Consider the following 21,613-nt stretch of genomic DNA (forward strand, 5'->3'; position numbering starts at 1 on the left):
CTCGGCGATGGGCTGCAGTGGTTTTTAGCGAGGTGGTGAAATCCGATGTATGATCAGACCCCAAAGATGTCATGTTCGTGTTTGATGCAGCCGAGGTGGCAGTAAGTTTGACAAGCTGACGGCATCGTTGGCTATGGTCTCTTGGCATAGCCGACAGGATCAATCCTGATCATGAGTAGAGGTATATGTATTCCTGACGGCCAAGAACTGCCATTGATTCCGTACTTCCGGACTTTGATCCGAATCGTAAAATGTACTTCGGGGGAGGTTTCCTCATTCGTTGGCCCATCCGTCCTTTTGACCAGGTCGGCAGTTGTATTTCGTTCCTGGTACTGTGATCCAGTAATACGCTCCCAGTCGCCCTCCACCAGAAATGAAGCCAATAGGAAGCCGGAAACTAGATTTCATCTTTTATTCCTGCTTCATTTTGTGTTGCTGAGCAGTCATGAGTGCGACTAAAGAAATACATGATCGCTTCCTCGGTGCGCCGAGGTGGCAGCATTGGCTTTCGGCTGGCATGACGGTGAGCGTCCGCGGAGCGCAGCGACCCATGACAAACTTTGCAGGGGAGGCGTATAGACACTGGCCAGAAGGGTGCTGAGAGAATATTGTGACTTAAGAAGACGTGGGCTGGTCGCTGTCATTATGTCATTGTTCGATGCCGCTGAAACACACAGATATGTAGGGCCAAGTTGAAGTTTCTCTGATAGTCTTGGTGACTGCTGAAGGAGACGAAGTTCCATTCAGGGCTTTGCCCAGCTCTCTATCCCACCTAGCTTCATTTGCAATCGCGCAAGAGAGAAGAAGCATCCGTGCTCGTTGAGAATGGAAAGGAAACGTCGTCTTAAGGTTTGGTTGACGAGACATTGCATCCAAAGTCCGGCCTTCCCCAGACTTTTTCGAGGTGGGACGGCCCAGAAAAACAAATGGAAAGCACCTGCTTCCAGAAGCCGATAAGAAGTTTCGGAACAGATTCCTATTGGATCGGTAGATCCCGTGGCAGGACCCCCCTGGCGTGCTGTCTTGACACGTGACGACATCTCGGTAGGTAGCTCCCTTCTCGAGCCTCCAGACATGCTGATCGATTCCGGAATCTTACACATGCAGCAAAGCGAACGATCAGCAGCTTCCAAACTACTGAAAACCGGCACAGCCCCGACTCAATACGGTCGTCCAACATGAACGGGGCATTATTTGGCGGGAATACATCCATCGATGCCGGTACTATTCCCCGTTCCGCCAGGCACAGCTCCTATCTGACTTGAGGCAGCCAACTACGACCCCATCGACCACCTCAACCAACTCTTCTCGCACCCGTCGACCGTCACCTCCATAAGTCGCGTATCAGATACTCTGCAAACCCACAAGAATGACCTGGCCGTCGAAATTTCCGAACTTGAGGTCGCCCAGGCCTACGGGCCCGACTCCAGTCTCGAGCGCATGCAATCCGCGCAAGCCGAGCTGGCCCAGCTTTTCCGCAAGATCGAGACGGTGCGATCTCGAGCAATCCAGACCGAGCAGAACATCACCTCCATGACGGCTGATATCAAGCGACTCGATGGCACGAAGCGGAACCTGACGCTGAGCATGACGGCGCTCAAGCGACTGCAAATGTTGACGACGGCATACGACCAGCTGAGAGCCCTGGCCAAGTCGAGACAATACCGGGACTGTGCAGGTCTGCTGCAAGCTGTGCTACAGCTTATGAAGCACTTCAACAGCTACAGGAGCATCGAGCAGATCGCCACTCTGAGCAGAGGGGTCTCGGAACTGCAGCGTGAATTGTTGGAACAGGTCTGCGAAGACTTTGAGATCGCCTTCGCCAAGGCAGAGGTAGGCCAGCGCAGGGGCACGCTGGCCGAGGCCTGTCTCGTCATGGATGCTCTGGGCGATATGGCGCGGACAAGGTTGATGAACTGGTACGTGAACACGGAGCTCCGCGAGTACCGCCAGGTCTTCAGGGGCAACGACGAGGCCGGCAATCTGGACAATATCGGCCGCAGGTATGCCTGGTTCAAGCGCATGCTCAAGACACACGAGGACGAGCACGCCGTAATCTTCCCTCCTCACTGGCGTGCGAATGAGCTATTGGCCATGGCCTTCTGCGACGGCACGAGGGATGACTTCAAGGGCATTCTCGAAAGGAGCATGCGGAGGACCGATGGGCAGAAGATCGACGTCAACCTCCTGCTGAGCTGCTTGCAGGAGACATTGGACTTTGAGCACGGTCTCGAGAAGCGATTCGCCAACGAGCCTCGTGCCAGCATTGACACCTTGAGCTCTTCCGATGACAGAGCATCCAACTTCCATGGCTCTATATCTGCCGCCTTTGAGCCTTACTTGAGCCTATGGGTGGATTCACAAGACAAGCAACTCGCCAGCATGATTCCAAAGTACCGCAGCCAGCCTCTGCTTCCGGAAGACGAGGAGTTCTCGTCGCAGGCTGTCATCTCATCCGCCATTGAGCTTTTCCACTTCTACAAACTCACCCTGTCGCAATGCGCCAAGCTGTCCACCAGCGACCGACTGCTGGATCTTTCCAAAACTTTGGCCAAGTACCTCGACGAGTATGCGCAGCAGGTTCTCTTGCACATTCTCCAAAGGGCAGGGCCCCAGGGACCACCGATTCAGGACGTCATTTTGGTTTTGAACACGGCCGACTTTTGGTCTACAAACACCACACAGTTGGAGGAAAACATCAAAAAGCGTATCGACAATGACCTCGTTGGCAAGGTCGACCTTTCGTCGCAAGCCGATGCATTCCTTGGTGTGGCTAGCGCCGCTGTGCTGACTCTGGTGCGCAATGTCGAGATTGCGTGCGAAGGCTCGTGGCGCGAGATGCGGAACACGGGCTGGAGCACCATGGAGAGCGTGGGAGACCAGAGCTCTTACGTCGGCGAGCTCCTGTCCTCCGTAAACAGCAAGACCGAGGAAATCCTAGGCCTCGTGGTCAAGCAGCAATACGCAAGAGCGTTCTGCGACAACCTCGTGGACCATCTTGTCAACGCCTACATCAGCAATATCGTCCAGTGCCGTCCTGTGTCCGAGGTTGGCGCCGAACAGGTATACCCCCTTCATCTCTCGAGTCTCTTTCGCAGTCACTGACCGTTCTCAGATGCTGCTCGACAAATATGTCTTGACGAAAGCGTTCGAGAACCTTCTGTCCTACCACAACAAGGCTTCGGCGGCGACGACGCACACGGCACCGGCAAGCTATGTCAAGCGAGTGAATCAGACGATGAACCGCATTGATCCTCTCCTCAAGACGCTTCAGGTTCGCCCGTCGCCGCCGGAAGGCCTCGTACAAGCATATCTCATTCACATTGGCGATCGGTCCGACACCAACTTCCGAAAGATCCTTGACCTCAAGGGCGTCCGCAAGGGCGACCAGGGCCATCTGGTAGAGCTCTTTGGCATCCACCGCGAGGGTAACCTGAGCGACAAGCTCGTGCAACAGTCCCCGTTGCTGACGCCGCTTATGGCGACAACGGGGCTCGGCAGCTCCGGCCTAGGACCCATCAACGCGAGCAATGCGCTTACAACGGCCAGTAGCGCGATGCCCGGGCTGCCGAGCAAGTTCGACGCGACGTCTCTGGGCGAGAAGCTTCTCAGCGCGGCCCGGGACCTGGGGCAGGGGACAGGTCCAGGGGGCATCGTGGGAGCGGAGAAGGCGACCATGAACGAGAACCTCAAGAACTTTGGCAAGTTCTTCCGGAGGGATCTCGGAGGGTTCGGGGCGAGGTTTGGAAAGAGGGATGAGAGCACTGATCGGTGATATTGAGATTTTGTTATGGTCAAATCGACGAAGGCAGCCCAGATACAAGGCGGGACAGGCAGGCCAGGCTATTCGTTCTATCCATCTCCGTGGCCCGAACCGAGAACTGGCTTGCTTGCACCACATCTGTGATGAGTTCGGATGGATGGTTCGACGGCGACTTTTGTCACTCATCAGACATAAAGAGATGGCAGATGATGGCAAGGCGTCATGGCATTGACTTATGTAGACACACCCATCTTCCCACTCCCAATTCGCACATGTCAATCAGACAGTATCTTCGCTTCCGGAGCGGGGAATCGCGACCTGCCTGCCACTTTTGAAGCTTGCCAATGAATGCCTAGCACCAAAAAAAGACCAAAAAGAAGGAAAGTAGCTAAACATGTATGCATGCATGCCTACCACCCACCTACCTACTTACCTACCCACCATCGACCACGGATGAAAGAAAGGACGATGACTAGAGAAAAGAAAAAAAAGATTTGCAAAGTCGGACGAGACAGGACTCGAACCCGCAGCCTTATCTATCAGGGACTCCTACAAACGCTGTTCGGGAGCTTGACCGGAAAGATATGCGCTACCATTGCGCCACCCGTCCTCTTTTTCGATGAAGATAATTCTGCGGGACCGGAACCTATGTAGTTGGTCCGTAGGTAAGGAGGGGTGGGCTCCTCAGTCACCGCAGTGGGTTTGGGCGGAGTGTCGTGAATGTTTTTTCGTGCCCTGCATGGCTTATGATTCGGTGGCGGGAGAGAATTTGTTTGCACTGGAGGCCGAGGTGTCCCCGCCTTCTTGCCTGCAGCTCCATCCCCGTAATGGAGTTTGAAAAGCTTCCTACGGATTATGGGGGGGCTGTTCGAAACAAGCAGGCTTGCTACCACCCGCGTCAGTTCGTGCAGCGTCGTTGGAGTCTGTTAGATGTGAGCTGAGGGCCTCGTCAACGTGGGATTGGGATAGACCATTTCGGAACCAGGCCTTTCCGAAGCAAGACGGGACCTGCTCCGCGGCATAAAAACAACAGGCAAGCACGGTGGATGGGAAAACTAGGTCGGGATATTTGAACAGCATATTGAAGAGGCTAAGCAAACCCGCTTGGCTCGACGACAATGTGGCACTGTACTGCTACTATCGTAACTATGCTCCTCAGCAAGTCGTGATCCCGCTTCCCTCGAGTGGAGAGTCATCAAATCATCTGCTTTGACCAGCAGTATTTTTTTTGCCGTTTTCAAAAGTGGCTAGAGTGGCGTCTTCCCCTTTGAAGCACATCTACATCATGCCGTCAGCACGACTGCGGGCTCGCCATCCCAATCATCGTTCAACATCCGGCTATCTACAGAGCCGCTGTCATGGCCGCCTGTTGTAGACACGCAAGCGCCACGAGGAATCCGAATGTTACATTGAACGACGCCGTCGGTTCGTAGGACGGCCTGGCCGTCTCATCCCCGTCATATTCAGCTCGGAGCGACGCCCTCTATGACGACTTCCACACGTTGCTGTCCAGCTTCTCGTCCGGCACCGCGACAAAGTCCTGGCCGTCCTCATTCTCACTGCCGTCAAGTGAGCCATTGTAGGAACTGGTCTGCCACGCCGATAGCTCGTCGACGCGGCGGATGCCCATCATCCATGAGACCAGACCACGCGGTACCCAACGACCGACAAAGCCATAGACACTGGCGCCGAGACCGACACGGACGGTGCCGCTGGTGATAGAGCCATCGATGACGTCAAAGACAGCGTTATGCAGGTGGCGGAGCGAGCTGCCCTTCAGACCGCGAATGCGGCCGGCCGAGATGGCCGAGGTGCTCTGCATGACAAAGTTGCGTCCGTAGGCATGGCGGGCATTCTCGGGCCACATCAAGGTCTCGGTTGCGTCGGCGTCGATACCGGGGCCGCCTTCGAGGAGGCCTCTCTGGGAAGGGTGGGTGTGCTTCGCGGGCTGGAAGCCGGTGAAGTCGAAAGTACCCAGCTGCATATGGGTAACTGGAATGCCCAGAGGCCGCAGCTCTGCTGTCAGGACCTCGGTGAAGGCTGATAGGGCGGACGAGACAGTCGCTTCGGGGGCATGGAAGGGCGGGTTGATGGAGGAGATGATGGACGGTGTGAAGACGAGCACCTTGGGCGGTGTCCACTTCTCTCCGGGTGGGCTAAGACGGGTCGTTAAGAGCGGCAGGAAAGCCTGGATGGTAAGGATGGGGTGGAGGAGGTGGGTGTTGAAGAGGTCTGCGAAGCTGGAAGGCGGGATGGTGGCGATGGGTGACGTCTGGTAGTTGAGCGAGGGGATGAGGATGACGGATTTCAGCTGCAAGTGATTGGGTCTTGTCCGAGGGGCCGGAGCGTGGGGTGACTGGAGGTACTGGGCGAAGCTATCGATGGCTGCGCCGGCTTTGGGAGGCTGTAATGACATGTCAGCTGAAAGGCGATGCAACCGGCGTCGGCGGCAGTACTCACATCCGTGGTGTCAATGGTCAGAGGGAGGATGTCTGGCCTCGATAAGCTGTGCACCATGCTCTCGTCCTCTTCGGCGTTGCACACAATGTAAACGATGAAGCCTCTCCTCTCAAAGTCCAGAGACAGTGACCTTGTCAAGGGTAGACTGGGCGACCCGGCGATGACGACAACCTCGAGCCGTCCGCCGTTCCTCGCCCGTTTCGCCCGGCGCGTCTTCTTACAGAACCTGCTACTCCTGTATGAACGATAGGCGACGAATCCCACGACGGCAACGACGGCACCAGTCAGGAGCTTGTGCTCTTTTACCCAAGTGTGGATCGTCTCGTAACGGCTCATAGCAATTACCTCGATCGGAACATGGCGAACGGGAGGACTCGGTCGCACCGAGTCGGGCAGCCATTCTGTGGACGCAAGAGTCTCTCTGACAGCCTGGGCGGCCTTGTCTACGTGCGGGTTGATGAGATTCGCAAGGTCGTCCGAGTATCGGCGGATGTGGTTGGGCAGCGAGGACAACTGTGGAAAAGATGATGGCGTCAGTCGAGCTCTCTCGTGGGCACAAGCGAGCGTATGAAACGCAAAGCAAGGGGAGCGGTGATGCTTACGACGTCCAGAAACTGCTGGTCGTCTGCTGACATGTTTGCGGTGTTGGGACAGATACTATACAGAGAAATGACTGGCACAAGGAGATGTTGAAGCTCCTCAATATGACGTGGGAACACCGAACCGGCCTTGCAGAGGTAAGGTAGCTCGAGGCAAGCAAGGTAATGTAAGAAAGAGTCTAGAGAGGTCGGCGACAAGTGGATTCGCGTCTCGACAGGAAAAAAAGGTCAGCGGCCGGGTTCAGCGGCCAGTGCACTGTTCAGTGTCGCTCTTTCCGCCCAAGAGATGTGGGGAAACCCTCTGCCGTTGTGGGTCGAGTTTCACTTTCACTGGCTGCCGCTGCGCCGAAGGGCCCGGTCTTGATCCGGCGCTCAACCGCGATTGGTCGTCCTTATCGCCGTGTCCAGTCGTTATCCAAGCTTTTGTTTTGTTTTAATCCTCAACGTCAACAATGTTGTGCACCTACTGACGCAAGAAGTCTCTGGCTTCTCTTCTACTTGGTGCGCCTAGGTAATTTCGCGCATCAATCACATGAGCCTTTTAAAAAGCGTGGTATTCAGCGACCCGTAAAACCTGCCATCTTTGACGCTGCAGTCGCCCTCGTTTAGTTCAGAGAGGGGGTTGAGTCCTGAAGCCACCAAACACCATAGAGCTTAATTTGCGATATGCTGGATCGTGAAACCAGCCTTCAGCGAATTAATGTGATGCATTTGTTCTTTGTACTTCTTCTTTTTTTCTCTTTCTCATTTTCTTCTTTCCTCTCTATCATTAACTACCCTAAATCTCTCCAGGGGTCTACATTTTCCTGATCACCCACTCATCATCCACTGTCATCAGAACACGAGACCCTTAGTCTGGCTCATCTTCCTCAGGTCAAAGTTCCTGATCATGAACACGGCAATGAAGCCAAAGACCATGACGGAGGTCCCCGCCGCAAGCATCCTCATCTGCGCATACCCGTACGCCTGCTGAATCGCAAGTCGCTCCGCGCTACCGACCGGGTAGCCCAGCTGCGTGTCGAGATCCGAATAAATATCAGCCAGACTCCCCAGCGCCGCCTCGGGTAGGTTCCTCTCGAGCGCCTTCTCAAACGTGTTTGTCCATATGGTCGCGGAGATAGTATTACCCACGGACCCGCCAATATTGCCGCAGACGCTGAGGACTGCAAGGGCGGCGGCGACGTGCTGATGGTCGACGGCCGCAAGGATGGCGACCTGCATGCAGAGGATGAAGACGCTCCCGCCGATGGACGTGAATATCTGGCACATGATGAGGTAACCGATGTTCTGGCCGGGTTGGCGGAAGTAGATCATCAGGCCCTGCCCGAAGGTGTACAACGGCACGCCGACCAGCAAGAGCCAGCGGAATCGCCCCGTCTTGGAAATAGAGAACCCGACGATGAATAGAAGCACGCCCGAGACCACGTCGAAGGTGTTGCTGACGTAGCCCGCGTTGGAGACGGACAGGCCGTTGACGACCTGCAGGAACGAAGTGAAGTAGCTGTTCCAGCAGTAGTATGCAACCTGGTACGTTATATCGAGGAGACAGGCGCCCATCACGGTGCGGTCGGCGAAAAACTCGAACTTGAAGAAGGGCTTAGGTGCCAGGAAGAGCTCGTTGAGGAGGAAGAGCGCGAGCACAACGAAGCCAGTGATGATCATAGCAATAACATATGCCGATTTCCATCCGTTTGGCGCCGTGCTGGCGAGGGAGAAAGGGAGGAGAAAGGTGACTAGGCCGCAGGCAAACAAGACGACTCCGAGGACTACCGCAAGGTTGATCAGCGTTGTGTTGAGCCGGGGCCAGAAACTGGGCTTCCAGGATAGTGAGTGCTTCTCCAAGAACACATACCGTCAAACTCAACCAGCCCCCACCGCACGTTCTCGACAAAGCTTCGGCCGCTGGACCCGCGGATGAGGGTGCCCTTCTTCTTGGCCTTGCGGATGTTCCACTTCAAGATGCCGTACATGGGCACGGCCACAATGGGCAGCACGATGGAGAAGCACCCGAACCCCCACCGCCAGCTGATGTTGTTCAGAAACCCCTCGGCCGCCTTTGGTCCTGCGAACGCCGTGATCATGTAAGGGGACGAGGTGAAGGCGAACGCCAGGCCCCGGTTCTTGAGCCGCGTCGAGTCGGCCGTGATGACGTCGATGCTGTAGGTGAGGCCTGACCAGCCGACCTGCCAGAAGACCTACCCACGGCAAGTCAGTACGATGCGCTTTTTTCCTGCCTCTCTGTAGTCTTTGGAGCGTTTTGGCGAGCGGTCTTACCGTTGCGGCGCAGTACGTGGCGAGATTCTGGCTGGCGGCCAGCAGGATCATGCCCAAGGTCGCGAAGAGCACCATGAGCAGGAACCCCTCGGCTCGGCCCCAGAGGTCGAGGATCTTGGCCAGCGGGATATACACCGAGGCCGTCATGGCGCTGGACACGATGTCGATGACGGGGAGAAGCGAGTGCGACTCGAAGTCGCTGGCGGCGTACGGCGTCAGGCTGTAGAGGACCGAGCTCTGGAATCCGTTCGTGAGGTACAGGAACCACATGCTGCAATTGAGAAACCCACGTTAGTCACGGCACACTCGTCAGGGGCACGGTGTTATGATGAGTAGCATATGTCCTCACAAGATGAATATAGCAACCAGCGAGTTCTTGTTCCACGTAAGAGTCAAGGCTTGCGCCAGCTTGACGCCGTGCTGGACCTCGTCACTGGGCTGCTGCTCCTGCATTGCCTTCAGGTCTTCGGAGGCGTTGCCGAGCTCCTTGTCGTCGTTCGTCTCCGGGACTACGGCCACGGCGGCGGGGACGTCTTCGCCCTGGGCCTGCTTGCGGCCGAGGACCTCTCGGAGCTGGGTCATCGCTGTCATGGCGAGCGTTGCTGAATGGGGCAGAGAGCGAGAAGGGGGATGGCTACGGGCTCACGCAACGGGTCTACTGACGACGGGCGGCATTGCTTATAGTCAAAGACGTCCCTCGGCAGAATATATCTTTCACGCCGCACTATCGGGTGGACACTGGCAACCTCGCCAACCTTGCCGTCACGATCCTAGCGGCCGAAGGATTTCCCTTCGGACCCACGCGCAAGGTGGCCTATCACCCGATTTTACGATCCGATGAGACGACGCCACCTGAATCCCGTTGGTGTGAGGGAACGGCAAAAAAAGGACACCGAAATCGGCCGCGTCTTGGCAACGGCACCGGAGGGGCCAAGAAGTCGGGAAGCGGCTACCCAGGCGTCAGAGGAGGGGCCTGCCCTTGGGGACTTTTGTGAAGGATTCTATGAGACCCTCCTGAGTTGAGTCTCAAGCTCATGGTGCCGGGTTGCCGACCGACCTTTCCAAGTGAAATGGGCAGTGAAGGGGGCGGGGGCTGGTCTGATTGATTAGATTAGATGGGCCGGCTTACAGACTTGGCCGAACTTGGCTTTGCGGCCCGCGGCGCTATCACACAAGGGGGATGGCGTCTCGGGGTATTGGCGACGGGGTTTCGAGGGTGGTGGAGGGAGGCATCAGACTTTTTTTTTACTCTCGCGTTTTCGGCGTGCTATCCGTTTCATGGCTCCGTAGAGTGGGTGGTCACAATGAGAGACCAGTCTCGACACTTGAGCCCAACACGTTTCCAAGGAGGGACGGCCTGGGGAATGTTCAACGAGTTTGGTAGGACGGTAGAGGGCAATGGGATGTCTCCATGGCCGCAGCCCTACGGAGCTGCCAACGGCCGTGCTTCCAAGTCAACGTAGGTGCTTGGCTGGCATTTCGACGATGGTTTGATAATAAGACCAATATCACAAGATCAGCTGACGAGAGTCCGGGAGAGTTATGGGCAAGGTCGAGTCTTTTTTGGGCGTGTGGATTCTTGACGAAATGCACTCTGCCGACGAAGCGGAATAATGCGGGTGAGACTACGCGCGAGGACAGTGGCCTGCAACAGGCAGCCAGTGAATTTTTCCCAGTGGATAATGTTTTACGTACTAGGCCCGAAAAGCGGCTCCTGGGATTTAAGATCCTGAACACGGGTTAAAGATCTCCCCATGTTGACAAGTAGTTATACCAGCTCAAGGCAAGTTTCGGATAATGCCTCTCTCCCCAGACTCAGTGGCAGAAGTGCTTCGAGACTACAGCGGTCTTGATGGATAGGGGGGGAAGAACCAGCCAAATTGAAAAAGACAAAGAAATCGTCTCTGGTCACCATGTAGAATTCGGTCACTCTGAAGGTCCCCGGCCCGGACCATGATTTTGGTCAAGTAACGTCAGTTGGGTTCAGTCATCTGCGTCCATGTTCCCTGGATAACCTCGGCCCCGGTACCCGAAGCAACTCATATCACACTACTGTCGCCATCATCGCATTCTCTCCAAGTTTTATGAGGCGGAAAACCCGAAAGAAGAAGAAAAAACCTGTAGTGTCGGGGTTAAACCAATGGCAGAACCGTCTCGTCGTTCCATATATTTCCGTTGTCAGCACGTTCGCCTCCCTAGCGTGATTGTCGTTAAGTGGAACTATGGGATTTCTTATTGGAAAAGATATGTTCCTTCACATTCTCATCTTCTCCCATCTGAACGGCATGCTAGGCCGCCTGGTGTCTCTTCTTGCTCAACTTTCCGCAAGTTAAGTCGTTCTAGTGTTTGGGAAGTAGATACCGTGTGTGACAGATCACGCCCACAACGCAGTACTTATTGTGTCTTCAAACAAACTGTAAAGTTTCACAACAATGGAAGCCATATGATGTCCTGTTCGAATTTTCGAGGTGGAAAAAGACAGGCGTCCTGTTGAAACTTGGTTAGTAGGGATGTGGAAGAAAAACGGCTTCATTTTCGTTGGTGAGAAGCAACTCCCGCCCCCTTACGTCGCGGCTGACGTCGAATGGGATCTGTCTGGGTTGAGATTGTTGTCTGTAACGCAGGCGACGTAACCAGAATAGTTGTATTATTTATGCCGAACTGAATCCTCATGCCCTTGAAGGGATGAGCAGATTACATGATTTACTGTGTCATCCACTGCGAACGCGGCACGCAAACCCTCGCTGGCGGGATCAGCGTTCAATACCAAGCAACGTGTTGGATTCACTCGCTCGACGAAGTCTGCTTACGAGCCATTTGCAAATCGAATATCTGGGAGGCATTGGGTATCTGTCGTACCTGGTGATCAGAAGCCGCAGCTTCTGGCACGGCAGGTTCGCGGTGCCTCACTGAGGGTTTAATCGCTCTGCATGAGCGAGAGCCCAACTCAAGTCTTCCCCGAAGGGACTGGATGTTCCCGAAGAGAATGTTCTGCGAGTCCGTTTAGCACGATGCTGCTGTCTCCTCTTCCGGTTCTGCCATCAGTTCGTGGGGAGGTAGACCCGAGACCGAATTTCTGGTTTCTGGAGATCTCGTCTCTCTTGTTGGGGGTTCCTGAACATGGTGACTGCCCAGCTCGCGGTAGGCAACTGGATGGGGACTGGAGGCGAGAGCCGGGAACGATGGTGGAAGCGAGAGTGAGACTCAAACACGTACCATGCTCTGGAGGCATTCGCTTCAAACGGCCGTCGTAAGACCCAGAACGGGGACACATCAGTGGTTATAAGATAAAGACGCTCTCGCCATCAAGACCCGGAGCATTCGTAAGAGGCCTCACGATAAGTGGCTGATTCGGGGGTTCGGGGGAGGCACAGCAAGAGAGGCAGACCAAACGAGGCATCCGCCGGTGGAATCCCCAAGTAGTTAACAGAGCGGCCCTTCCAAGAGAGAGTTGCCTCCCATCGACGAGAGCCCTGGCGTCCGATCCCGGAAGACGCCACGCTTGAGTCCCCAAGGAGCCGCATAACCAGCTTCAGGCTCCTCTCCACTTTCTCCTCGAACAAGAACAGAAGTAGCCTTCATCTGACTGTCTTATTCAGAGACCCTAGATCATATCATATGCACACGCTGTCATCGTGCCATCCAGGCACACAACGGTCTGTCTAGTAAAGGCCGATGAGTCGACTGTTGAGACACCAGAGCGGGTCCAGCGGTCGAGGTCGGCAACACAACGCGATAATGCATGGTATGCTCTACAGATGCAAGGCCGGTATGTAACAGAGTGAACGGAATCCCCGGTTCATTAGTCGAAACGGTTTTCCTGCGATGGCTCTCGGCCGGAGACATAGAAGGGAGGAAGACGAGAGATCGCGGAGCGACTCAATCATCCGCACCAGTAAAAGCCGCCCTTAGGCCGCGATATCCCACTCTCGCCAGTTCTTTAACGAAGGGGTTTGTTCCCGGTTTTCCTCTTGCTGACTGACGTCTCATGCGAGTGAGTGTGATGGACGATTCAGTCAAACCTTGCCCCTTTTCTGACATGACCATCTGAGCATTTCATCTCACGCACACACTCACATGGCTGGCTGGCTATACCCAGCATGACTACAAACCCAACAAGATCGGATGAACGATTGCCTCCATCCATCAACCCATCTCCCGCGCGTCTTATTGTCAAAGCCTTTTTCCAACGGTCCCCAGAGAAAGATCCCCGTCCCTCACCGCACAGTCCACCATCCCAACTGTCATTCCATAGGTAACAAGGTCGTCCCCAGAACCGCGAGGCCGTCCGACCCTATCAAACCGTGACTCATCCATTCGTTGTTCCTTTTCTTTCCCATTTATCTCTCTCTTGCAAAACCCCATAGCCACACCATAAAGACCCTCCATGCTTCTCGAATGCGACAAGCAGGGCCACGCGCTTCACGATGCCCGCCCCCTCCAGGCCAGCTTAGCCAGACAGATGGGCGCCTCCAGCCGCATGACGGCCGTCAATGCGGTACCCATGCCGTCGTCCCCTTAGGGACCAGCAAGCCGCAGGTCCCGTGGGACAATGCACCGAAGACCACCGAATCATCTATACAATAAAACACAAACAACACAAACCCTGCGTTATATCTCACAATGCCCTCTCAGGCTCACGATCAAGCCATTTGTCCTCCTCCCGGCCATACCCAACCATCGTATATCCCCTCCCGTTTCCCCTTCCATACCTTTCTCAGTCGGCCCCCCCCCCCCCCCTTTGTAAGACACACCGAGAAGAGGAGAACACAGCACATTGTTCCCTCATATCTCTCCGAGCGTAAGGGGAAAAGAACAAAAGGATGAATCCCTTACTCAGGAGTCCTCATACCCGTTACACAAAAGGGATGGGCATTCAACCGCCAGGGGGGCCCCCTTTCCCAACCTCCCCTTCCCGATGATGTCTTCCGGTACGTACCTTTGATACGTAGTCCAAAAGTGGATTAGTCCCATATCCCACATCACAGACACATAACCACCCCCATCGGCCCCCCACGCACCCCTGTCTCTCAGTTGTCGATTGCATGCTCACACCCTGACATCTCAAGCCTCAAAAACAAAATCCAAAAATTTTTTTTTTCCAGATGCTCACTTCAAAATGTAGCCAAAATAAACCCTCTTCAAACACCTAATAAACCTTGACATGCCAAAAAAAAAAAAAAAAGCATGTTACCCTTGGAAGTATCGAGGGACATTCAAGATTTCAGCCAGGGCTTCTTCATCTTACTCCAAAAAGTCAGCAGCCAAGCGGCAGCCAGGCATTACATGTCCAGCGAGGAGATGCCGGATCAAAAATGCACATCAGAGCCCCCCGGGGGGTACAAGCCAGGCCCTCCTCCAATGGCACGCCTCCTTCCCGCACTCATGCAAGTGTGTGGTCGCTAATGCAGCAGCTATGATTAGCAGCAGCCTTTCCTAGGAACGGGGTCAGGGCCAGGGAACAGCTCCCGTCCGGTCATTTCGCATGTGGGCTCTGGGTGCAACCATAGTCAACTCACAATTATACCTCACTGATTGCCATGTCACACAAACAGAGGCACAAGGAAAGAACTTCACATGGGATCCCAGATAGCATGCCGCAGACGAAAATGCTGTGAACAATAAGCGGGGGAAAGTGCAGAGAATTTTTGCTCTTTTTTTGTGCCTTTATACAACTTCCTTCCTTGCACAAGGGAGGAGTGCAAATGCGGGTATACGAAAAGTCTCGAGAGCTCTCAACCCTAGCTGGGGGGGTATCAGACAACCTGATTATGAGTTGTCCCCTTTGCTGCCTCTCTCTCGGTGCCCATCCAGAACTTTCCTTCTGGTTTGGGAACAAGAGAGACAAGAAATCCAGCCGTCTCTCCAAAAAATAACCTTGTGAACCAAACCGTTCCTCAACCAAGCCCTTCCATCTGTATCTGTTGTGAGGCCCATTAGGGGATATCCGGCCTTCCAAGCGATGATACGAGAGGGAAGTAAGGATGGGAAACTGTTCTGTCCACCAAATGTCGGAAGGGGGTAAAATCCCAGATTGCGAAAAGTACAAACCGGCCAGGAGGTATTCGTGTGCTCGGGGGCCGCATGTTTCCCTTCCTTGAACCAGGCAAGAACTCTTTCTCTTTCATGTGGTGAGATGAGAACCAGTCCGGACCCAGTCCTTTCTGTAGAAAAAGAAACCATTTCCACTTTTTTGTTCCTCGAGGTTGCCCATCCGATCAGATCTCTTCTCGAGATCCTACCAATTTGACATTCGCCAAGTCTCTTCGGGTGTCGATGGGTGCTCGTGCCGATTTGGGATCGAGGTGTCGATATCTCGTCTCCTGGATCCATCCTTCGATTCCGAAAAGGGGCGACCTCAGTTGGTTCCAATCCTTCACCCTTCCTGGGGTGACCTTCTCGCGAATGTGAAACTCTTTCGTTTGGGTAGGGGGTTTGTGTTGTGAAATAAAAGCCGCTGAATGCTGTTGGGGGAAATGACGGGGGTGTTGGGGGGTGGGGGGTGTTTGTTTTGGGTATGATCCGTATTCCTTTTTTTGGGACACTTCTGCTGAGTGAAAATGGACTTTGTCGCATAAAATCAAATCGCTCGATGCCATGACGTGCTGATGAAAGAAAAACCATTCTGTATGCATGCGGCAAAACAATCTTTTTTGCTCTTTTCTTCCGCTTCCTGAGGGTCGCTCAATTGCCCTGCCACGGGTATAATGAGAGTGAAAGCTTCGATTGCCCATTCGTAGCGTTGATTCGCTAGTGGGACTTCGCGGGCGGGCCGACTATGTCGTGTCGGCCCAGGGTTCGACTTGGGTGGCCGACATTAGGCCATGTTGTGGCCTGCCGTGTGTTGGTGGACAAATGGGGCATATTGTTGCTGCACCTGTTGCTGCACGTACGCGGTCGTGTTCGATTGGGGGGTCGGGGTAACGGGACATCTCGGGGGCATCGGATAGGCGTCCTTGGCGACGGCGCCGTAGGCGGCGCCGTCGGGGGTGATGGGAGGCGTCATGTAGCCTTCGACTATTCCTTGGACGGCTCCGTGGCCCTTGTGGGGGGTGCTGTAGATGTCGGCATGTTTTGAGGCGGACTCACAAGGCGGACTCGGAGGCCCCCCCGACTGGGCGCGGGCGATGCTGGCCTGGTGGGCCATGAAGGAGGCGAGCTTTTTGGCGACGCCCGAGAGGTGCTGCGAGGCGTACTTCCTTGCGAGGGCGACCGATGGGCTGTGCAGGTGCTGGGACAGGGTCAGGAGGGTGACGTTCTCGACGTGGTCCCACTCTCCATCGTTAATCTCGGGCTCGCCCAGGATGGCTCTCGCCAGGGCCAGCGATGAGCGGGCCATGATGGAGGGCTTGGTGGAGACGAAGTCGCGGTGGTATAGGGCGATCTCGCATATGTAGGCGGCCATGTGCTCGACGTCGACCTTGTCGTGCTCCTCGGCAACGATGAGCTGGGTAAAGAAGTCGACGGTGGGGTGGCCGATGGTCCACTCGAGCGTGTTAAGCACGTGCATCTCCATCTGGGTGAACATTCCGGCGTCGTACAAGCCGCAGCACATGTTGTTGAGCTCGTGGATTTGAGGCACGCGGTCCTTCTTGTCTCCATACTTGGCAGCGATCAACAAGGCGGCGCAACCGACGAGCTGGTAGTGTTGCTTGTAGACGACGCGTTTCGAGCAGTAGCGGTCGAGGAGGTTGACGGTCAGGAACAAGGTCTCGGGGAGCAGCGCGAAGGCGGCGTGGGCTTCGATGAGGAAGTCGATGAGGTAGGGTCTCATGTACCATTGAATCTCGCGTTGCATGTCAATGAGATTGGCGTCAGGCATCGTCTCATCCTTGAGCATCGTCCATCGTCAGCATCTCCAATAATCAACTAAACAGAGCCAGTTCCTCTTCTCGTTCCAACTCACCTCCATGTGCCTCATGTGCTTCATCATGTCCTCCAAGTATTCGTCGCCGGCGATGCGGGAAAGCTCACTAGCGATGATTTCTTGTCTTTGTCTCGCAATCATCTTAGCAGCGTCCCGAGTGCCCATGCGCGGCCGCTGGGGCTCTTCGTGACCTTCTGTGAAGTACGAGGGATCCGAGTTGTGTTGCTGGTAGTACGCCATGGTGAAGCGTCCTCGTGAGATGTGACTTGTGCGCGGTGAGTCGTTCGTTGGCGGGTGCGAAGGGTTGGTTGGGCGACGGGTCGAAGTTCCGTTTCGGGAAAGAGTGACGATTAAGTTCTCCAGGAAGCTTTTTTTGGTGGTCGGAGACGGAAAGACGAAGTGGGATAGAGAGAGAAAAAAAAAGAAAAATCGGGACCGGCTGTGCAGGGAAAGAGCGGAATAGTGAGCGCGGTCGCAAGGATTAGAAGATTAGTATTAGAAGGAGCGTGTGGTGTTGAGAAAAAAGGCGAACAAGGGTTCGTTCGGGGGGGAAAAGAGTGACTGTGGCTGGATGATGTGAAGCCGAAATGATGCGAGACCGAGTTTCTCGTACGGGATGACGGACGGGAAATGGTGGCCGGGGAAACTGGCCGTTTAAAGGAGAGGTCGACCGGAAGAAGGGATCTGGAGGGGAGATTCTTGGTTAGCCTCGATGTTTCTTTCAAGACGATTGATTGCAGGTGCTCTCCAACGAGCCTAGAGCGGCAGACAGGTTGTGAGACAGGGAGCTATTCGAGGCCGGCAACGGTGGCTTGGTCCAGGAGCAACTAGCACGGTAGATATCGCCGGTTGCCGATCGAAAAGATTGGTTGGGGGCAAGGTGGCCACCTCGAATTGTAAGCTCAGATAGCGTCGCCCTTATGCGACTGCAGGGTGGTGGGGGAACAGGCTGGCACGGGGGGAGATGGACGAATCGACCGGATTGGCGTATAGTGTAGGAGGTATGAGGGGGGGGGCTGATCAAGGTAAGGATGGAGGATCGAAGGGCAAGAAGGGGGTGTGAAGAGGGCAGAGGTCGGAAGGGGGAAGCTGGCTGGTGTGGTCTCGAGTGTGTGAGTTGATGGTGAATGAGGCTTACCGCCACCGAGCGAAGTGAATGGAGAGTCCCGCTGTCAAGACAAGACGAAATGAGACAATTCCTGAGGGTTGGACAGGGGAAGCAACGAATGAACGTGTCCCCGCGAAGGATCCTCGCCTGTCGGAAATGTCTTTTTTGGTTTGCGGACGAGGGGACGCTGTGAATGTGGGCAGACTTGTGGTCGTGGATCGCAGAAAAGAGATACCAACGGCACGCAAACCTGTGAGGGAGAGGGAAAAGAGAGGTAGAGTTTAGAAACCGACCACGGCCAGATAGGAACGGGGATTTGTGCTTAAAAGGGGGAGAAAGGCGGGTGGATGGATGGAAGCTCGGGCAGCAGGGGGTTCGCGACAAGGACATGGGAGACGAAGGTTCATCCCGTCGTTGACACCCGACGCCGGAACTGCCGTCCCTCCCATCCACCATGGACACGGGCACACGTCTTCATCCGAATGGCATCTCGCAAATTCATTGAAACGTACCTTCACAGACGATGTCCTAGAGGGGGGACACACGGGGGTGATGACTTGGAATCCGGGTGGGATCATGTATCAAGTATCCTCAATGGTTGACAATCCTCGAAAAAGAATCGATGATGAGCCGGGGGTGACAGTTCTTCCTCTTTCTTCTGCTTTTCTTGCCTCGTCGAGTCTGGCGGCTTCTGCAGAGATTGGTACCGACAACAAAAAAACCCAAGACGGCCAAAGGGACTTTCTCGGGTTGGAATGAGGGCGGAGCGAGCGGCCGGCGGAACGAAAGGGAGCGAGTCGTCGGGAGGGCGGTGGATTGGGTGGGTTCGTGGGAGTTGCACGTCTGAATCGAGTTCCTCGTCGTCGCGGCGAGGAATTCGTCAGGGAGATTGATTGGTCGTTGTCGTCGTCGCGGGAGGGACGGACGGTCGGAAGGGAGATGCAAGGAACGGGGAGGGACGTGGACTTGTTTCTTTGGGTGGTTTGGAGGAGATAAAAGAGTGAGGAAAATACCAATCAAGGTCTTCTTCACTGGGATCTTTTTCTCTCTTTCAATGCAGTCTCTTTCTCACTTGTTGCTTCCGTTGCAGAACTCGGGACCTCGAGTGATGGTGGAACCCTTTTTCTTTACCGACAGCGGGGGGGAGTCGGAGAAAGATTGGGGTGGTGTGAATGTTTGCGTGTGGATGCAAAGGTCGAAGCTGGTCGTCCTCTGGCTTGGTGTTGGTGGGTGTGGGATGTTGGTGGTGGGATTTGGAGTCGATGTTCAGTCGTCTCGGGGGAGGAGGGAGGACTGTCGCCAGATTAAGTCTCTCGAGCCTTCCTCTTTTTTCCTGTTCTTCCTGGGGGGGAGGAATTAGAGAACGGAAAGACCCTTTATTCGTTTTCGGCGAGTAAAGGAGTCAGGAAGGACTGGCTTCGACGGGAGAGAGAGGAAGAGAGGGAATGAATGGATGGGGAGGGACGAGGAGGAGGAGGAGAGTGAGGGCAGAGGAGAAGGGGGAGGGGAGGAGAGGGTAAGTAAAGGGTTGGAGGTCGGCGGAGGAGATGAAAAAGGATTGGAAGAGAACGAAAGTGTTTTAACCAGGCCGACCGAGTAAGTCAAGGTTCCCGTCAGCAACGGCCAAAAGGTCACTTTCTGTGGACGGCACACTGTCGGACAGGCGGTACGGGTGGGCCAAGGTACTTTGGGTGAGGGTGAGAGGAGTAAGAGAGAGCGTGTGGGCGGTCCCGTTCTCCTGCAGCTTGCGGTACCTCTCGCAAGTACACTACCTACTACCTACAGTACCTTCACTACATATATTACATACATGCACTACATACACTGCTTCCCCGTACGGTATGCGTACCCACGTAGAGAGAGGTGTGCAGCTTTGGCCCTTTCTTTGCTTCCTGGGCCGTAGGAGAGGAGCAACTGGGACGCGCAGAGGGACTGGCGGAGCACCCAGGACCAGCAGCCAAAAGTATGAGGGAGTGTGGAAATGCGTGTGAGAGAGAGAGGGGATGAGATGAGATGGGACGGGCAGGGGTGCGGGGGGAGGGGGGGAGGGGAATGGTCTGGTTAGTGACTGAGTGAAGTGAGAGAGAGAGTGAGCGCGAGCTGGGAAATGGGAGATGGGGAAGGGGTGTGCAAGTGCCAATGCGTTGCAAGGACGAAGCAAGTAAGTGCTTTCTGCTTGGTGCTGGGCCTGGCGCAGGTGGATGGAGACGTGGATGTACTGTAATTCCTGTGCTAAGGCAATATCGACAGGGAACAACAAGCTCGAACCCGGTCGGGAAGGGCGAGCGAGTGGGTGCGCAAGTGTTCGGATGTACCTTTGCTGCTCATCTTCTATGGAATGGTACAAGGAATACTCCTCCGTCGAAGACTGAAAGATTGGTACGTACCCTCTGGGCTGTCTGTCCTGGCCGGCTTGGCCTGTGTTCTAAGGTTGGGTGGTGTATACGCTGAGGACGCGCTGCTGATGTGCCGACGCTGGCTCTGCTGGCTGACGGAGAGACAACTGTAGCGCGTCGCAGTGGGTGGGATTGTTCTCCCTACATAGTACCTACCATCTACGACCTAGGTAGGTTAGGTAGGTGTCTATAGAGAGGGGTGGGAGCCAAGGCACTTTACTTGCAGAGGTGCCCTGCAAGTGCAGCACTCGGAAGCAGGCTGAGAGAAGAGCGAGATACCGATAATCGCTACTGATCCTCGCTGTCTCTGGCGGTGACCACAAGAAAAGGATGCCCGCGTACACAATCGATTATGACCGAGGCGAGGTGAGGCGAGGCAGGGCGAAACAAGACGAGGCGACACCGCTTGCCTGCCTCTCGAGCGTTGATTGTTGAATTGTGTCTGATTGCCGGGCTCGCTACGATGAGCGCGGTCTTGTCCTGCGGCTCTCCGTCTTCGTCCTGTCTTTGTGCTGTCCCCGTAGCTTTGCTGCTTGCTGCTGCTGCTGTTGCTGCTGCACTCGGCAAGCCAAATGCCTGTCGGCTGGCCGAGATGGACGGCCGTCGATTGGATGCCAGTCCGGACCCGGCTCTGACGGTCGTCTGCGGGGACGGATATACCTCTGGCAGGCCTCCTGAGACCTGACAAGGTACGGGGAGGGATGACCATGCAGTGGTGGCAGCGCCGAGCAGGTACCCAAGGTACGTCGTACCTGCTCTACTGCCTGCTGTATGTATGCTTCCGCCGCTGACCACGACACAATGTCCGGTTTTGGGCAGCCGTGCCCGCGTCTCCTTGTTCCTGCAACGTGCTAACCTTGAATAATGCCTCGCCGTGCTGAGATGCGTCTCATGTCCATCTATCACTCTCTTTGTGTGTGTGAGGAGGGGATTTGGTGCGTTTCCACCGTACACCGTCTGATACGGCCCGAGACTACCTGGCTGGAGGCGAAGGGGGGGGGCGGGCGGGCGGGTGCTCAGGCAGCTGCTGGCTTCGACGCTAGGCTGTACGTCTTACGAAAGAAAGAAACGCTGAAAGAGACAGGAGGCGAACTAAACTACGGGGGAGACGGCATCCCAACTTCGCAGTCCCCCACGAATCCCCAA

General features: G+C 55.2%; 5 protein-coding genes across 5 annotated transcripts; 2 read left to right on the top strand and 3 right to left on the bottom strand.

The window, feature by feature from the left end:
* The first annotated feature begins 1,076 nt into the window (after positions 1-1,076).
* On the top strand, positions 1,077-4,225 carry CDEST_12555 (Putative vacuolar protein sorting-associated protein). Its single transcript, XM_062928711.1, has 3 exons — positions 1,077-1,221; positions 1,271-3,063; positions 3,116-4,225. Exons 1-3 carry the CDS (start codon positions 1,179-1,181, stop codon positions 3,773-3,775), a joined length of 2,496 nt encoding a protein of 831 aa, XP_062784762.1. The 5' UTR covers positions 1,077-1,178; the 3' UTR covers positions 3,776-4,225.
* Positions 4,226-4,823: 598 nt separating this feature from the next.
* Positions 4,824-7,030, bottom strand: CDEST_12556 (Putative NAD(P)-binding domain superfamily). The gene is made up of 3 exons (XM_062928712.1): positions 6,826-7,030; positions 6,224-6,736; positions 4,824-6,167 (listed from the first exon to the last, which is right to left on the bottom strand). Exons 1-3 carry the CDS (start codon positions 6,856-6,858, stop codon positions 5,247-5,249), a joined length of 1,467 nt encoding a protein of 488 aa, XP_062784763.1. The 5' UTR covers positions 6,859-7,030; the 3' UTR covers positions 4,824-5,246.
* Positions 7,031-7,568: 538 nt separating this feature from the next.
* CDEST_12557 (Putative major facilitator superfamily, MFS transporter superfamily) lies at positions 7,569-9,707 on the bottom strand. The gene is made up of 4 exons (XM_062928713.1): positions 9,446-9,707; positions 9,097-9,367; positions 8,675-9,017; positions 7,569-8,588 (listed from the first exon to the last, which is right to left on the bottom strand). Exons 1-4 carry the CDS (start codon positions 9,685-9,687, stop codon positions 7,657-7,659), a joined length of 1,788 nt encoding a protein of 595 aa, XP_062784764.1. The 5' UTR covers positions 9,688-9,707; the 3' UTR covers positions 7,569-7,656.
* Positions 9,708-15,770: 6,063 nt separating this feature from the next.
* On the bottom strand, positions 15,771-20,863 carry CDEST_12558 (Putative cyclin domain-containing protein). Its single transcript, XM_062928714.1, has 3 exons — positions 18,584-20,863; positions 17,003-17,647; positions 15,771-16,927 (listed from the first exon to the last, which is right to left on the bottom strand). Exons 2-3 carry the CDS (start codon positions 17,201-17,203, stop codon positions 15,914-15,916), a joined length of 1,215 nt encoding a protein of 404 aa, XP_062784765.1. The 5' UTR covers positions 17,204-17,647; positions 18,584-20,863; the 3' UTR covers positions 15,771-15,913.
* A 1-nt stretch (position 20,864) lies between these two features.
* On the top strand, positions 20,865-21,379 carry CDEST_12559 (uncharacterized protein). The gene has a single exon (XM_062928715.1). The coding sequence runs from the start codon at positions 20,931-20,933 to the stop codon at positions 21,150-21,152; it is 222 nt and encodes a 73-aa protein (XP_062784766.1). The 5' UTR covers positions 20,865-20,930; the 3' UTR covers positions 21,153-21,379.
* The last annotated feature ends 234 nt before the right edge of the window (positions 21,380-21,613 follow it).

Source organism: Colletotrichum destructivum, chromosome 8, assembly GCF_034447905.1.
Source record: "Colletotrichum destructivum chromosome 8, complete sequence".
Taxonomy (NCBI): Eukaryota; Fungi; Ascomycota; class Sordariomycetes; order Glomerellales; family Glomerellaceae; genus Colletotrichum; species Colletotrichum destructivum.

What these genes read in the sequence shown, in the direction of transcription:
- CDEST_12555 (XM_062928711.1), top strand. Translation starts at nt 1,179, where the DNA reads ATGAACGGGGCATTATTTGGCGGGAATACATCCATCGATGCCG. An exon ending in GAATACATCCATCGATGCCG is followed by an intron (nt 1,222 to 1,270) that starts GTACTATTCCCC and finishes GACTTGAGGCAG; the next exon opens with CCAACTACGACCCCATCGAC. An exon ending in CCGAGGTTGGCGCCGAACAG is followed by an intron (nt 3,064 to 3,115) that starts GTATACCCCCTT and finishes GACCGTTCTCAG; the next exon opens with ATGCTGCTCGACAAATATGT.
- CDEST_12556 (XM_062928712.1), bottom strand. Translation starts at nt 6,858, where the DNA reads ATGTCAGCAGACGACCAGCAGTTTCTGGACGTC. An exon ending in ACCAGCAGTTTCTGGACGTC is followed by an intron (nt 6,737 to 6,825) that starts GTAAGCATCACC and finishes TCTTTTCCACAG; the next exon opens with TTGTCCTCGCTGCCCAACCA. An exon ending in TGACCATTGACACCACGGAT is followed by an intron (nt 6,168 to 6,223) that starts GTGAGTACTGCC and finishes ATGTCATTACAG; the next exon opens with CCTCCCAAAGCCGGCGCAGC.
- CDEST_12557 (XM_062928713.1), bottom strand. Translation starts at nt 9,687, where the DNA reads ATGACAGCGATGACCCAGCTCCGAGAGGTCCTCGGCCGCAAGCAGGCC. An exon ending in CTGGTTGCTATATTCATCTT is followed by an intron (nt 9,368 to 9,445) that starts GTGAGGACATAT and finishes TCTCAATTGCAG; the next exon opens with CATGTGGTTCCTGTACCTCA. An exon ending in CCACGTACTGCGCCGCAACG is followed by an intron (nt 9,018 to 9,096) that starts GTAAGACCGCTC and finishes TGCCGTGGGTAG; the next exon opens with GTCTTCTGGCAGGTCGGCTG.
- CDEST_12558 (XM_062928714.1), bottom strand. Translation starts at nt 17,203, where the DNA reads ATGGCGTACTACCAGCAACACAACTCGGATCCCTCGTACTTCACAGAA. An exon ending in AGCACATGAGGCACATGGAG is followed by an intron (nt 16,928 to 17,002) that starts GTGAGTTGGAAC and finishes ACGATGCTCAAG; the next exon opens with GATGAGACGATGCCTGACGC.
- CDEST_12559 (XM_062928715.1), top strand. Translation starts at nt 20,931, where the DNA reads ATGAGCGCGGTCTTGTCCTGCGGCTCTCCGTCTTCGTCCTGTCTTTGT.